At 35.8% G+C, this 17,506-nt stretch overlaps 1 protein-coding gene across 1 annotated transcript; it reads right to left on the bottom strand.

The window, feature by feature from the left end:
• Window positions 1-463: 463 nt before the first annotated feature.
• LOC124974781 (flavin-containing monooxygenase 5-like) lies at window positions 464-15,673 on the bottom strand. The gene is made up of 5 exons (XM_047537801.1): window positions 15,612-15,673; window positions 14,701-14,833; window positions 3,024-3,212; window positions 1,268-1,430; window positions 464-531 (listed from the first exon to the last, which is right to left on the bottom strand). Exons 1-5 carry the CDS (start codon window positions 15,671-15,673, stop codon window positions 464-466), a joined length of 615 nt encoding a protein of 204 aa, XP_047393757.1.
• Window positions 15,674-17,506: the final 1,833 nt, after the last annotated feature.

Here is a 17,506-nt window from a genome sequence, read left to right as displayed (position 1 = left end):
TAAATCAGGAGTAGTCTTGTGGCTCAATGTTTGAGTGCTTGGTTAGCATGTGTGAGATCCTGGGTTCAATCGTCAACACCGCATAAAAAATGAATAATATAAAGTTATGATGTCCAAAAAATATTTTAAAAAAGAAATTAACCAGTCCCAAGAAATAAAAGGCCAAAGTACTATCTGATACATGGATGATAACTCTTAACAGGGGAGGGTAGGGAGGAAAAGTATGGATGTTCACTGGATTAGACTCACAAATCCAAACTGCCTCAGAAAACTGCCATTCTCTTTTGTCTTTTTATTCCCCTAGATACCTACTCCAATTTCAATTAGAGTGTATATGTTTCTGTATAGTGTAGGATATACATAAAGTGCATTTTTTAAAAAAAGAAAAGTTCAGACCCCAAACTGAAACTAAATTATTCAAGCTTTCATTTAACCCTTAGAAACTCAATATTTGTTTGTTTCCTCAATCACTGAAAAATTCCACATCTGAACCAATGCTGTGTAAGAGTTCCACAGTCTTCCTTTTTGATCCTTAAGAAGACCAAAGTCATTGTGAAACTAAATACAATCATGTTCTACTTGTCAGAAATACATACATTCTCAAAAATTTGCTGTAAGTTGGTTTCATTATTGTAAAGACATCACAGAAGTACTTACATAAGCATAGATTGTTTAGGCCAGTTACTTGATGTGGCTTCCTGATGCAATCAAGACCCACAATAAACATGAGATATGTGAGGCTAGCTGGTGTAACATGGCAGTCTGCTTTACAGTAAATGTTTCTATAAGTAGAAGCAGTATACTCTATACTAAATGTAGTACAGCAAATACATAAACCAGTAACATGGTTGTTTATTATTATTATGTACCACATAATAATTGTGTGAGCTATAATTTTATACAACTGACAGTGCAGACGGGGTTGTACATCAACATCACCATGATATTATAATGGTTATGATGCTACTCAGCCAATAGGAATTTTTCAGTCCACATTATAATATTATGGGATCACCATTCTGTATGTATTCCATCCTTGACTAAAATGGCATTATGTGGTGGAATGACTGTTCACAGACCTCTAAACTCTAAAATTACCATTGCCCAAATGGCAAAAATACAAATTATCCCATTTTCAAGGGAACATGCACAATTAGGGTAAGCCTTATTTCACCCGAAGGTAAAAATCACTCAGACCACAACCTTCTTTTCCTCAGTGTCAAAGGCATGGCTTAAGGGTCAACCTCCTTTCTGGTAGGTCACTCACCTGGAAAGCTTTTCAGGGGTAAGTGAGCATTAGTGTGATGGCCAGTGCAAAGTATGACTCCATCAAAGACATTAACCTCCCTTTTCCCTTCACACTCAGTGACCACCTCCCATTGGCCTGAATTAGAGAAATCAGGCCTTTTCTTCACACTGTACACCACGGTCTGAAAGAAAAGTAAAATACACAGGGGACTGTAACCATAGCCAGTACAGTGTATATTTTCCTAGATATGACATCCTGCAAAATGTTACATAAAAGGTTGATACCGTAGGTACCATCACATCATTAGGTTCCTTGCAAGAATATTTGATTTTCATACTCCAAAAAGAACAGTTTTGTTTGAGGTTGTGGTCCAAATGAGAAGAGTTCTATAAGATAGATAAAGTAAAATGGAATTGACAGACTAATGTACTCTCCTGTGCCTCTAGAAAAGTAGGATTTGTGAGGATTTTTAGTCTCTGCCTTAAGGCATTGTAGCACCTGAATAAATCCTGAATTTCTCCTCTACTTCTGTGACACTCTGTGCACTAAACACCTATTCCTCCACTAACCCCAGACATTCCCAAACTCTCTGATGTCTTCTGACACCCAAATCCTGTTCTCTTTGACTATCCTCAAACATGTGACTATGAGGCTCCCTTTAATTTTAGAGCAGAAAAATATTTCAGTGGCTCTTATTTTTTTAAAGGAATCTCTCTTTGCCTTTTACAAATGCCCACTTTATAAGTAATTATAGAGAAAGAGACTGTGAGATAGGGAAATCAGTGGTATAAATTTAAGTTTTTCAAAAAAAAAGCAATAAATATGGGTTACTCTGCCAGCCTAAGGAAACATCAAGAATGTATTCCAATGAGCTTCTAGGGCCTTGGCTATAATGTCTTGGTTGAATAATAGACACTAAGCCTTAACCATCCTCTACTATTTATAGTTCCTGTCTTGTGTTTTTACACAAGCTGGTGCTTCTACTTGGATCATCCTTTTATTCCTTCTTCATTTGGTAGACTCCTTTCTACTCAAGACTCAGCTGGGACATTATCTTCTCTAAAAATCTTTTCTGGAACTTGATTCCTCTTTCCTTATGGGTTAAACATCCCTCTTCTGAGCTGCAATGTATAGATCTCTATAGCACTTATAAAATCACAGCAGACTTTAGAGAAGGAAGGAACCAAAAGTCATACAGTACAATCATCTTCTTTTTCATTAAGAATTTATGATAAATTCAAGTAGAGAAACTAATTCATCTCACATCACAATTTAATAAGTGCTAATAACAAGGGCAGAATTCAGGGTTTTCTTTCCTAATTCAGTGTCCTACTTTCTCCACTGGATTTAACCTCTTTGCTTCCTCAATAACTTCCCAGTCACTAAGTACTTCACCAGGTTGTTTTAGTGATCATATAAAATAATATACTGAAAAGTGACTCAGAAAGTATAAAAGAATAAAGCAATTGTGGGAAAGTTGTGGAACCAGAAGTTTTAAAGTTCCCATACCTATTAATTCCCCTCATTTCCTTTATTATAAGCAGAGTGTGAAATGAAGACAATGAAAACACTGGTGGCAGGTATCTTTCCTTATTTGTAGCCAAAATATATGAGAGACTTTCCCAGGGGTATTTTAGTGAAAGAACAAAGAGTGGAGTCTCTGTACTTGGGCATATGAAGCTAACAATTACACATAGCACAGGTAAATGAAGCCACATTATTCATTTACTTGATCAAGAACTTCAAACACAAAGACACCCAAAAAACTGCCTACCTTGAACTGGATACCCTTTAAAAGGTTGAAGTCTTTTGCATACATTTCAAAATACTCAAGGACCTGGGAATTGTGCATGAAGTTAAGATAATGATCTGGGATGGTGTATTCACTGAAGCACATCCTCTCCTTAGAAGTATTGATGATCACCAATTTGTAAATACTGACTCTCCCTTTTTCAGGATTTTCCTGCAGTAAATTAGAAGTATTCATGGCAACTTGAGAATTAATTTTATGATTTACAAATAGCCAGTGAACAGAACAGATGAAAAATTTTCTGAAATAAATGCCAATTCAAACAAATGACACAAATACACCACCTCCACACATCTCCGAGTACTTGTGCCTCTGTGCAGTTCCTTCCCCTTGAATCTCAGTATCTTTATGACTTGCTTGGACCAACAGTATGCAGTTGAAGTGGCACTGAATGACTTTAAATACTAAGTAATAAGTAGCCTTGCAGCTTCCACCTGGGTGTCTTAGAAGGCTCACTTTGGTGGAACCCAGCAGCCATGTAAGAAGTTAGCTTTTATAGCTGTGACCCAAATACCTGACAATGAGAAAGAATTATTTTGGTTCATGAATTCAGAGGTTTCAGTTCCACTGCTTTTGGCTTCAGGCAAGGCAGAAAATTATGGTGGAAGGATATGGCAGAGGAAAGCTTCTCTGTTCATGATAGCCAGAAAGCAGGGGTTGGGGGAAGAGGCCCAGGACAAGATAGAGTCCCCAAGTGTAACCCCCCTGAACCCATGATCTACTTTTTAACCATGTCACACCTGCCTACAGTTTCTACCACTGCCTAGTAATCCATTCATCTATCAATGAATTAATCCATTGATGATGTCAGAACTCTAATGAATGAATCACTTTCCAAAAGACCCACCTCTGGACAATGCTGCATTAGATACCAACACTTGAACACCTTGGCTTTTTTTGGGATATTCTAAATCTTTACTATAAAGACTCCAACTACATTGAGACCACAATACTGTTAGGAATCCCAACTTAGGCACATGGAAGAAAATATCTAGGATAGAGAAATATTCAAATAGTCCCCAGAATTTCTAGCTATCCCACCTAAAGTTCTAGACATGTGAACAAAGTAGTCACATCAAATTCAGTCTTAGCACTCATCAGATGGCATTCACTAGAAATTCCAAGAGAGAACATGCCAGCTGAATGAATAAGTCTCAAGAATTTTCATATATATTGAGACATTGTTCTCAGGAAAATGTACTAAGTCTCTTTCCAGTATAAGTTGTTATTTACCCCATTGTTACTATTGCTGGGTAACAGTCATTTAAATGAGTAAAAATGGGTTAGATCAAAACATAATAGGGAGAGTATAATTTAGTACAGTATTTTCTGAGTAATTTTGCAATGTATATAAAAATTCTTGAAATTTACATAGCCTTTTAAAGAAATATTCAGACTTGCAAACAAAGGTTATTGTTAAAGGATGTTACTGTCAGCATTATTCATAAATAAAAACACGTTAAATGCTTAAGAAAAAATAACTGAAATTTGAGAACCACTGTTCTAGATCCTTGCTACCCAAAGTATGGTCTGTGGACCAGCACAAAGGGGATCACTAGGGACACTGTTAGAAATGCACAATTTTAGGCCCTTCCCTAGACTTACAGAATCAGATCAAACATAACAAAACTGATTCAGATGCACATAAAAACTGAGAAGCACTGGTTCAGATGACATTAATCCCTAATTCAGTGTCTTCCTTACTACAACAAACTTTTTGCTTCCTCAAAAATTTCCAATTAATTACTTCATGGGGTTAAGTTAATAATCCAATAAAATAATATGAATCCAGTCTATTATTCTGTCACTGAATTGTCACAAACCACAGGTTTTCTAATCTATTGCATTTAAATTCTTTTTGATTATAGAAAATTACCTTAACAAATTTGGACCCTCTCCTTCCTTTGTAATACAAAAATGAATAAATATTAGTAGAGTGGGTATTATAAAACATTAAATATCCACAAAACAGAGTATTGGATCTGTCCATATTCAGGTTTATTTTCCTCCCAATTCTTATTAAAGAATTATTTAGTCTAGGAATGCAAAATTGATCATACTCATTTGTCTGCCCCATAATTATTTCTTCTTGACTGCTAATAAGGTTTTCAGGAGTCTCCTATTAAGTCTTTTCTTATTTATTTTACCTATTTCAACCAAAGTATTCATTTAAGCTGTGGTTGTGACTGTACCTCTGCCTTAATTAACATTTTTTCTTGATAAGTCTAAGAGTTGGTTTATTCAGGAGGAAAATAAAATACAAATAATAACACAATAAACTACTAGGAACTATGAGGAAAAGATAAATGTAATAACAGCAAATAGGGAATGAGAATAGGAATAGCAATGAATACACAGAAATTTTTAAATTTTATGAAAATATTTTTCCATATTCTTTTTTTTTTTTTTTTGCAGTGCTGGGGATCGAACCCAGGGCCTTATGCTTGAGAGGCAAGCACTCTACAAACTGAGCTATATCCCCAGCCCTATTTTTCCATATTCTATATATGAGTTGGATGATGTACTAGAAAAATATAAAATACCAAACTTTTTTGAATAAAAAGAAAAAAAATCTGAAGAAGTTCAATTACCATATTGTGTTATTTGGCACATAAGGATTCATGATACTTTGTTATTCATTATGAAATATATCTTATTTCTCCATTTTTTAATTGTAAACAAATGGGATACATGTTCTTTCTCTGTTTGTACATGGAGTAAAGGCATACCATTTGTGTAATCAAAAATTTACATAGGGTAATATTGTTTGATTGATTCTGTTAGATTTTCCTTTCCCCCCACCCCTTCCACCCTTCTTTTTCCTGTATATAGTTCTTTCTTCCTCCATTCTTGCCCCTCTCCCTAACCCTAAACATAAACCTAACCCTAAACCTAACACTAACCCCTCCCACCCCCCATTATGTGTCATCATCCGCTTATCAGTGAGATCATTTGTCCTTTGGTTTTTTGAGATTGGCGTATCTCACTTAGCATGATAATCTCCACTTTCATCCATTTGCCTGCAAATGCCATAATTTTATCATTCTTTATGGCTGAGTAATATTCCATTGCATATATATGCCACAGTTTCTTTATCCATTCATCAATTGAAGGACATCTAGGTTAGTTCCACAGTCTGGCTATTGTGAACTGAGCAGTTATGAACATTGATGTGGCTGTATCTCTATAGTATGCTGATTTTAAGTCCTTTGGGTATAGGCTGAGGAGTGGGATAACTGGGTCAAATGGTTCCATTCCAAGCTGTCTGAGGATTCTCCATACTTCTTTCCAGAGTGACTGCACTAATTTGCATCCCACCAGGAATGTATGAGTGTATCTTTTTCCCTACATCCTCGCCACACCTATTGTTGCTTGTGTTCTTGATAATCACCATTCTAATTGGGGTGAGATGGAATCATAGGGTAGTTTTGATTTGCATTTCTCTTATTACTAGAGATGTTGAACATTTTTTCATATATCTGTTGATTGCTTGTACATCTTCTTCTGTGAAGTGTCTGTTCATTTCCTTAGCCCATTTGTTGATTGGATTATTTGTATTCTTGTTGTAGAGTTTTTAGAGTTCTATATATATTCTGGAAATTAGTGCTCTATCTGAAGTATGAGTAGCAAAGATTTTCTCCCACTCTGTTGGCTCTCTCTTCACATTACTGATAGTTTTCTTTGCTGAGAGAAAGCTTTTTAGTTTGAATCTATCCCAGTTGTTGATTCTTGCTTTTATTTCTTGTGCTATGGGAGTCCTGTTAAGGAATTCTGATCCTAAGCTGACATGTTGAAGATTTGGAGCTACTTTTTCTTCTATTAGATGAAGGGTCTCTGGTCTGATTCCAAGATTCTTGATCCATTTTGAGATGAGTTTTGTGTAGGGTGAGAGATAAGGGTTTAATTTCATTCTGTTGCATATAGAACAACAATGGTGTTTTCCCAGCACGATTTGTTGAAGAGACTATCTTTTCTGCATTGCATATTTTTGGCCCCTCTGTCTAATATGAGAAAATTGTATTTATTTGGGTTTGTGTCTGTGTCCTCTATTCTGTACCATTGATCTACCTATTTTGGTACCAGTACCATGTCGTTTTTGTTACTATTGCTTTGTAGTAGAGATGAAGATCTGGTATTGCGATACCCCCTGCTTCACTCTTTCTGCTAAGGATTGCTTTAGCTATTCTGGGTTTCTTATTCTTCCAGATGAAATCCATAATTGCTTGCTCTATTTCTCTAAGTTACATGATTGAAATTTTAACTGGAATTGCATTGAATCTGTATAGCACTTTAGGTAGTATGGCCATTTTGACAATATTAATTTTGCCTATCCAAGAACATGGGAGATCTTTCCATCTTCTAAGGTTTTCTTTCATTTCTTTCTTTTGTGTTCTGTAGTTCCCATTGTAGAGGTCTTTCACCTCTTTCGTTAGATTGATTCCCAAGTATTTTATTATATTCAAGGCTATTGTGAATGGGGTAGATTTCCTAATTTCTCTTTCTGAAGATTCATCACTTATGTGTAAAAGTGCATTTGATTTCTGAGCATTAATCTTGTAATCTGCTACTTTACTGAATATGCCTATGAGTTCAAAAAGTTTTCTGGTTGGGTTTCGAGGTTCCTCTAAGTATATAATCATGTCATCAGAGAACAGGGATAGTTTGAGTTCTTCTTTTCCTATTCATATTTTTTTAATTTCTTTGATTTGTCTAATTGCTCTGGCTAGAGTTTGAATGACGATGTTAAATAGAAGTAGTTAAAAAGGGCATCCCTGCCTTGTTCCAGTGTTTAGGAGGAATGCTTTCAGTTTTCCACCATTTACAATGATATTGGCCAGGGGTATAGCATAGATGGCCTTTACAATGTTAAGGGAATGCCCCACTATCCCTATTTTTTCTAGTGTTTTGAGCATGAAGGGATGCTGTATTTTATTGAATGCTTTTTCTGCATCTATCGAAATAATCCTGTGATTCTTAATTTTAAGTCTGTTGATATGGTGAATGACATTTATTGATTTCTGGATGTTGAACCAACCTTGCATCCCTGGGAGAAAACCCACTTGATCGTGGTGCACTATCTTTTCAATATATTTTTGTATGAAATTTACTAAAATTTTGTTTAGAATTTTTGTGTCAATGTTTATTAAGTATATTGGTCTGAAATTTTCTTTCCTTGATGTGTCTCTGTCTGGTTTAGGTATCAGGCTGATATTGGCTTCATAGAATGAGTTTGGGAGGGTTTCCTCCTCTTCTATTTTATGGAATACTTTGAGGAGTATTGGAATGAGCTCTTCTTTAAAGGTTTTGTGGAACTCGGCTGTGAACCCATCTGGTCCTTGGTAGTCTTTTGATGACCTCTTCTATTTCATTGCTTGAAATTGATTTATTTAAGTTGTGTATATCCTCCTCATTCAGTTTAGGTAATTCATATGTCTCTAGAAACTTGTTGATGTCTTCGAGGTTTTCTGTTTTGTTGGAATATAGATTTTCAAAATAGCTTCTAATTATGTTTTGTATTTCACTAGTGTCTGATGTCATATTTTCTTGTTCATTCTGAATTTTAGTAATTTGAGTTTTCTCCCTCTTTCTCTTTGTAAGTGTGCCTAAGGGTTTATCAATTTTGTTTATTTTTTCAAAGTACCAACTCTTTATTTTGTTAATTTTTTGATTTTTTTGCTTTAATTTCATTAATTTCAGCTCTGATTTTAACTATTTCCTGTCTTCTACTACTTTTGTTTTTGGTCTTCTTTTTCTAGGGCTTTCAGCTGTAGTGTTAAGTCATTTATTTGTTGATTTTTACTTCTTTTGTTGAATGTGGTCCATGAAATAAATCTTTCTCTAAGTACTGCTTTCATAGTGTCCCAGAGATTTTGGTATGATGTGTCTTTGCTCTTGTTTACTTCTCAGAATCTTTTTATTTTCCTCCTGATGTCTTCTGTTATCCATTTATCATATAAGAGCGTATTATTTAATCTCCAAGTACTGGAGAAGTTTCTGTTTTTTATTTTGTTATTTATTTCTAATTTCAATCCATTATGATCTGATACAATACAAAATAGTATCTTTGTCTTCTTGTATTTGCTAACATTAGCTTTGTGGCATAAATTATGGTCTATTTTAGAGAAGGATCCATGTGCTGCCGAGAAGAAAGTGTATTCATTCTTTGTTGGATGGTATATTCTATATATGCCTGTTAAGTCTAAATTGTTGATTTTGTTATTGAGATCTATGGTTTCTTTATTCAATTTTTCTCTGGAAGATCTATCCAGTGGTGAAAGAGGTGTGTTATAATCGCCTAGTATTATTGTGTTGTGGTCTATTTGATTTCTGGAATTGAGAAGGATTTGTTTTACATACATGGATGAGCCCATGTTTGGGTCATAGGTATTCATGATTGCTATGTCTTGCTGATTTATGCTTCCCTTCAGCAGTATGAAATGTCCTTCTTTATCCCTTCTGACTAGTTTTGGCTTGAAGTTCATATTATGTGAAATGAGGATGGATACTCCAGCTTTTTTGCTGTGTCCATGTGCATGGTATGTTTTTCCCATCCTTTCACCTTTAGTCTGTGGGTATTTTTTTCTATGAGATGAGTCTCTTGCATGCAGTATAAGTTTGGATTTTTCTTTTTAATCCAATTTGCCAGTCTATGTCTTTTGATTGATGCGTTCAGGCCATTAGCATTCAGGGTTATTATTGTGATATGATTTGTATTCCCAGTCATTTGACTCATTTTTGTTTTTGACCTGATTTGGTTTCTCCTTTAATTGGCTATTCCTTTAGGCTAGTTCCTCCCTTTGCTGATTTGCATTGTTGTTTTTCATCTCTTCTGCATGGAATATTTTGCTGAGAATGTTCTGTAATGCTGGCTTTCTTTTTGTAATTTTTTTTAGCTTTTGTTTACATGGAAGGATTTTATTTTGTTGTCAAATCTGAAAGTAAGTTTTGCTGGGTATAAAATTCTTGGTTGGCATCCATTTTCTTTCAGGACTTGGTAAATATTGTTCCAGGCTCTTCTATCTTTTAGGGTCTGTATTGAAAAATCTGCTGATAGTCTTATTGGTTTCCCCCTGAATGTAATTTGATTCTTTTCTCTCGCAGCCTTTACAATTCTGTCTTTATTTTGTATGTTAGGTATTTTCATTATAATATGCCTTGGTGTGGGTCTATTCTAATTTTGTATATTTGGAGTCCTATAAGTCTCTTGTACCTGGTTTTCCATTTCATTCTTCAGATTTGGGAAATTTTCTGATATTATTTCATTGAATAGATTGTTCATTCCTTTGGTTTGTTTCTCTAAGCCTTCCTCAATCCCAATAATTCTTAAATTTGGCCTTTTCATGATATCCCATAATTCTTGTAGATTCTGTTCATGATTTCTTACCATCTTCTCTGTTTGATCAATTTTGTTTTCAAGATTAAATATTTTTTATTCAATGTCTGAGGTTCTGTCTTCCAGGTGTTCTATCCTATTGGTTATGCTTTCTATGGAGTTTTATATTTGGTTTATTGTTTACTTCATTTCAAGGATTTCTGTTTGTTTTCTTTCAGTATCTCTAACTCTTTCTTGAAATGATCTTTTGCTTCTCATATTTGCTCTTTTAACTGTGGATTGGGGCGATCATTTAATGCCTGAATTTGCTTTTTCATTTCTTTCTTCAAAGCCTGCTAATTTGTTTCCCTGATTGTTTTAATTATGTACATTCTGAACTCCAGTTCTGACATTTCTTCTGCTGTGGTGTCATTGGGTTTTTTGATATAGTATCTAGGTTTGTTTGGGATATTTTCTTCCCTTATTTTCTCATATCGGTCAGATATCAGTGGGACTCTGAGATATTTCAGTTTCCTCTATTGGCTTATAGTGTCCCTGTAGATTTCCTGTATATCACCTCCTAGCCTTCAGTAGCCTGCAATCTTGGAGGAATTTGATAATGCAGTGTTTCCGAGAAAGCTGCCCCTAACCGCTACTGGGTCCCGGCTGGGGACTTGTTCTGCATGGAAATCCTCTCACTGGTGTTCCTGCTCCTAGAAGTTGGCTATAGATAGGGCCTGCCCCCACCTGAGGGAGCCAGGCTGCTTGGGGAAAGCCTCTCCATGACCTGCCCTGGTCCCAGAAGCTGCCTGAGGGCTGGGCTTGGGGTTGGCTCTGTGCAGAAAAGCTCTCACTAGGTGGGCCTGCTCTGAAAACCTGTCTGTGAACTGGGCCTGCTGCGGGAGAGAGCAGATCTGCTTGGGGAAGTCTCTTGCTGCCCTGCCCTGGTTTGAGAAGCCACCTGCAGGCCAGGGCCCACCGCTGGGTTCAGGTCTTGGGGTTGACTCTGTGCAGAAAAGCTCTCACTGGGTGGGCCTGCTCAAAGAAGCTGGCTGTAGATCGTGCCTGCTGCTGGAGGGAGCAGAGCTACTTGGGGAAGACTCTCACTGCCCTCCCCTACTCCAAGAAGCTGTCCCCTGTCCGGGCCTGCTGCCCAGGCTGATTTTCACCTGGTGGGAGAGACTCATCCCATGGCTCTATGTTGGTCTGAGTCTCTCAATACCTCCACTTCTTGAATCCTGAGTTCTGGAGAGATGGGAGATGCAGTCACCCTCTAGTCTGCAATCTTGGATGCTCCCTAATTAACATTTTAACTGTTCCCATTTCCTATATTACCTAGCAGAGAGCTTTATTGAGACTCCAGATCAATACAACCAGAATCTCATGAATGGGCTGACATCAATTTTTGTTAATGTTCTCCCAGTGATTAATTCTTAAATATGTAGCAAAAGTGGACAACTGTACACTTTTAAGTGGTTTTCAATCCATTTATTGTCTTATTCTCTTTTTGCCATTTTTTTGAGAAAGGAGGAGTTATAAAATTTATGTTTTTTTAAAAAAACAAGGGTGTATATTATTTAATTTTCTGATTAAACACTAACAGTAACATTTTATATTATATTGTGCCCACATGGCATCTATTTGTCTATCTGTCCATACTTTAAAACTTTACTATGTAAAATAGTTATCTGATCATCAGTATAAATATCACTTAGGTCTTGTCAGAAATGGAGAATTTTGGTATACTCCAAATTAATTCATGAGGATCTCCAGTAATTTATGTGTACATTAAAGTTTGTAAAGCACAGTTTAGTATGCTTTAATAAGTTTTAGATATGCAGTTTGACTAAAAAATATCAAGATTATTTTATAGCATTGAGTACTTATTAAATCCTTAGCATTTTGAAAGAAATTTATTAACTTTTCAAGTAATTTCATTCATAAGGTAACATCAAAGTAAACTGATATATATATCATATCACAACCTATTTTCTACCATCAATCTTACTTAATGTTAATGAAGAGATCAAGAATTGATTAAAATTAATGTCTTGAGGGCACATGTAATTATTATTAGAAAGTTTTCAGCTGTACAAAAGGAGACAATACCAGTTTGGTAGGTGAAACATGATCAGAAAATAGAAATGGTGGTGTCTGAGAAAACACTTGTTTGGCAGATAGAAAAATGAAAGAGGAATCATGATAGGAAAGTGCAAGTGGTAGTACCTGAGAAGAAAATAAAAATATACTGAATCATGGGAAACTGTCACAAAAAAATGAGAAAATAGAAATTTTGAATTTCCAGTGTTCTTATTGGATACCTACCAGTGAAGGTGGAATTTCAAAGTACTTAGATCAATTCTACATATGAAACCTCTAACAAAGCATAAAAAAGTTTTGGGGGATGCAAGAAAAGCTAGACTCCAAGTAATGATCATGGGACTGATAGAGAAGTACATCTCAGGAAAAAGTTCTCAAGGTAACCACCAGCAACATGCAAAATATGTTCAGTCCATTAAAGGATGTTTATAATATCTTAATCTCCACAGTTATGTAACTAAAAATGTGAAAAGGAGGGTCTATAACTCCATAAACATTCAGTTCAGGACAACTTCCTTCTCAGAAATCCACTGATGAAACATAAATATGTTGGGTAGGAAACATATGCTAGGCTTCATTCTTGGTTCTGGAATATAATAGTGAACCATATAGATATGTCTGTGTTAAGAAAAGTCAGAGAAGTCAGAGTAGTATGATGAAAGTTTATTTTTTTTATGGAAGCAGTTAATAAGGTGTTGAAATCTTTTCCCAGAGGATAATAAAGAAGAAATCCCCATTCTGTATATTTAGCAGATTTTAACTTCAAATCCCTTAGAGTTTAAAAACCACAAAACTGACAATCAGGCATAATAAAGGCTACACTTCCAACATCATTCCTGCCTCAATTGATTTCACTGCTGTTCAGTAATTGCCAAACCTGGCTAGAATGCTTAAGGAGACTCAAATGTGGGGGCCTCACTCTAGGCATGAATAATAACTGACATGTTACCATATGCATAGTTGTCACTTTTATAAATGATTGATGTAATTATTCATTCACTTACTCCCTATGATCACTGTATAAAGAGGGTGTTACTGTTATCCCTTCCTAAAGATTAAAAAAGCAGTGGGCAGAGAGGTTTAATGATTTTCCCAAGGTCATACTTCTTGTAAATGACAGTCTTTGAATCTAAAACAGTACTCTTAAACTCTACACTAGGGTGTGACTGGATTTCAAGAGTAAAATTTTCTGTTACTAAAAACAAATTAACAGGGTTTTCAGCCCAATCTGATTACAATAAAGGTATAGGGATTTGCTAAGGGGATTCATTTTAAATCTGAATAAGACTATAGTCAGAATTATTTCCCAACATGGAGCCAAGGTACAGTACATTTGTTCAACTAAGAAATGTCATAGGGCCACTTTTAAGTAGCTGGCCTACACTGTTAGTTTTTATGATGTGAAATATACCTGTGACACCTCAATTCCATTCACTTGATCAGAAAATGAGTTTAAAAGTAAGCCAAGTTAGAGATCAATGAAGGTGACTGATACTTTTTGGCACTTAATAAGCATACCATTTAAATAGATGATATTTTCAATTGTCACTAACAAGTTGCAGGGTTGCAAGTGAATATTAAAAAAAATGTAACTTTAAAACTGAGTATGTGTAAGGACAAGAAAACCCATTTGCAGGTCCCTCTACTCTCTTCTGGAAGACAAAGGACTTTGAACTTCTCAAAGCAACAAGTTTACAACAAACAATACTATCAAATTTTATACCTTATTCAAGGACAAGAAATGTCAGAAAAACACCTGGATTTTTTTTAATAGAAAAAGTAATATTAAAGATTGGAGGGGGTATTCCTGGAAGGAGTTGTTAACAGGCAATTCTAGCTCATTTACCTTTAAGACATATCAGAAGCAACCACTCTACATTTTCTAATCCCTTTGTGCTTTCTAATATAAGTTGTTTTGCAACTCATCCTCCCTGCTTCACCAGATTGTTTCCCTCTTCAGAAAAACTAAAAAACTAATGAAATAAAATGTTGTCTGTTGTTTTTTATAGACAGTAGAAAAGGAAAAAAGGGACATCTGCAATGAATTTTGCAGTCAATAGAGGAAAAGTGAAACCCTCATAAAATGTGGGGAGATGTTAAGAAGTCAACAGGCAAAATTTTATCAGGTTTAGTCACTATCAAGCTCTCATATTACCTAACATGAAATAAAATGTTGCATGCACCCATCTGCAGGGAGGGCTTCAAGTATTAAGGGACAAGGAGATTTACCTGAAACATACACAGTCCTCCACTGTCATCAGTCCTTTCAAAGCAAACAGATTCCAGGTCTTCATCCAGGCAGCAGTTGACAGAAGAGAGCCCACAGGCTACACTCCCAAGCACAGCAATTCTTTTCTTGGTTCTGGTCTCCAAAGGTCTTCACCTATGGCTATGTCACTTTTCCTAAAGAAGGAACGACAAGGGACAGAAAGCACAAATTTGTCAACAGTTTTTAAGAAAGACAGTTGTCATTACACTCAAATAAATGCTATAACAAGAGGTGACTTTGGAAAAGCCAGATTTGGTTTCCCTCTTCAGAAGGAATCTCCTGTGAAGGATAGGGCAGCCCTGTTGCCTGCAGGACCCAGAGCTGAGAAGATCCATAGTGTTATCTTACTGTTTCCAGAAGCACCTGGCTGATTCTTCAGCTGCAATCTGGAAGTTAATCTGATTTTTCTGCTGTAATAAAAGAAATATAAACTACAGAAGTGCAAACAACAGCAACACTCAATGGGGAGGTGCTGTTCTGCCTCACCACCTTTCAGCCAACACCCCACTCACTCATTGGCAGCAATTCTCCCTCTCTTAATGGGAAGAAAACGTGGAGTGAATCTGCTTTGGGCAGAAAACAAAAACAAAAAAAATCATCTACAACTTCTGTAGTTTTCAGCTGCTGTTATAGGCAGTGCCTTTTTACTCCCTCTGGAGACAGAATGGTTGTCTAATCTTTATGGTTCCCCTACTCTATGCATTCACTTTTAACTTCCTGCTTTTCCCTTAAAGTGAAAAACTCCTACTAAAACAAAAATGTCAATAACTCCCAAGCAAATTTTGATAGAAATGCCAATATACAGAACACCCTCCTTGCAGGAAATCTGTTCAAACAGATGATCCTACCCCTTTCTCTCCCTCCTCCCCACCTCATGGACTGGATCTTCAGATCCACAATACTAGTAGAATTTACTATAAAATCCCCATGCATGTTTTAAACTACTTTTCGATGAACTATAGCTGTTTTAATTTCAACTACTTTTAAATATGGTTACAAATAGATCTTTGGCTTGGAGAATTATTATACTCCATTATGAAGATGCCTGTCTTAGACCAACCAATATATGGTCTGAATTATATAAAAATATAGGAAGCACACAATGGGGAACACATAGTGTCCACATAACCTAATGGGAGAATGAAAGAAAAGAGGATCAAAGGTGGAGTTGTGTGTGTGTGCATAAATATGTATGTATACATACATATATATATATATATATATATATATATATATGTAATAAAAAGGAATGTTTTCACATTGGTTGGGGTATGAGAAATTGAACCTGGTACACTTACCTACTGAGCCACAAACCATTAGTTTTCATTTTGGGACAGGTCTCACTAAGTTTCTTAGGGCCCACTACTTTTCTTAAGCTGGTTTTGAACTTGTGATCCTTCTGCTTCAACATCCTGAGCCACTTGGATTACAGGTGAGTGCCACAGCACTGGGCAGAATGTTTTAACTTTTTGATGTGTTTCTGTCAAAAGTTATTCATCAAAATATACTAATCTTTCAATGGACACATCAAGATGACCTAGTCAAGTAGTTCTTATTTTAAAAGAGCTGATATTTAATTTTGCTCTGAATTCTCTTTTCACTTTGCTCCTGCAACACTTCCACTAAAACCTTTATTTAACTAGTGTCTGTCCTCACAGATTACCACCAAAAAGAGTGTCTTTTGTCACCAAAGACCTTTCCTTCTGTCTAATGCTACTTTCTCCTAGAAAGATAAAGCAATGTTCTTTTTTTAAGTTACCTAAATCTCCTTTGACATTTCAGAAAAAATAGATTCCCATTCCATCCCTCCCAAAACCTATGGTCGTGGAAGGTCCTAGGGATACTAAAGAACAGAATATCTCATCTACAACCATCCAGTTTCTATTAAACCATGGTTTGTCAGGTGTTGGAGAACACAGATGGTATTCTTTCTGTTAATGAATCACTGGACCACAAGGAGCTACATCTGAATCTGAGAGAGACAACTGCATGTCACCCAGACATACAATTCAATTTGGGTGCAGTAGCCAGATGGGTTTGGGATTGTCATCTTTGGGGTAGAAATGAGCACATCAAGAGAAGAATTAACATTGAATATTAACATTGAATTTTAGTGTCTAGACAAGAAGCAGACACTGCTAGATACTCAGTAAAGTGTTTTCTCCTCTTTTTACCATATTATATATCCCTTTGGAAAGAAGCTGCCCAAAGAAGAACTGTATTTTCCTGGTTCTCCTTTAAGCTATGTGTAAATTTATGATCAAGTTATAACCAAGGAACATAAGAAGAGCAAATGTGAGCAACTTCTACCTAACCTGTGAGGATTGTACTATTTTGAAAATATTAATAGCATGCAACAAACATAAAAAATGTTCAACATCTATAGTGATTAGAGAAATACAAATTAAAATGACATTGAGGGTTCATCTTTCTCCTGTCAGAATAATAATTATCAAGAATACAAGTAAGAATAAATGTTGACAAGGATATGGTGAAAATGTTCACTCATACATTGCTCGGGGGACTGCAAACTGGTGCGACCACTCTGGAAAGCAATATGGAGGGTCCTCAGAAAACTTGGAATAGAATCACCATTTGACACAGTTATCCCACTCCTAGGTTTATACCCAAAGGATTTAAAATCAACATACTATGGTGACACAGCCACATCAGTGTTTATAGCAGCTCAATTCACAATTGTTAAACTCTGGAACCAATGTAGATGTCCTTCAACAGATGAATGGATAAAGAAATATGGTATATATA

Source organism: Sciurus carolinensis, unplaced genomic scaffold (assembly GCF_902686445.1).
Source record: "Sciurus carolinensis unplaced genomic scaffold, mSciCar1.2, whole genome shotgun sequence".
NCBI classification, from domain to species: domain Eukaryota; kingdom Metazoa; phylum Chordata; class Mammalia; order Rodentia; family Sciuridae; genus Sciurus; species Sciurus carolinensis.
This window is presented reverse-complemented; position numbering and strand designations above follow the sequence as displayed.

What these genes read in the sequence shown, in the direction of transcription:
- LOC124974781 (XM_047537801.1), bottom strand. Translation starts at nt 15,673, where the DNA reads ATGCATGGGGATTTTATAGTAAATTCTACTAGTATTGTGGATCTGAAG. An exon ending in CTGAAGATCCAGTCCATGAG is followed by an intron (nt 14,834 to 15,611) that starts GTGGGGAGGAGG and finishes TTTGGAGACCAG; the next exon opens with AACCAAGAAAAGAATTGCTG. An exon ending in ACCCCTGAAAAGCTTTCCAG is followed by an intron (nt 532 to 1,267) that starts GTGAGTGACCTA and finishes GGTCTTCTTAAG; the next exon opens with GATCAAAAAGGAAGACTGTG.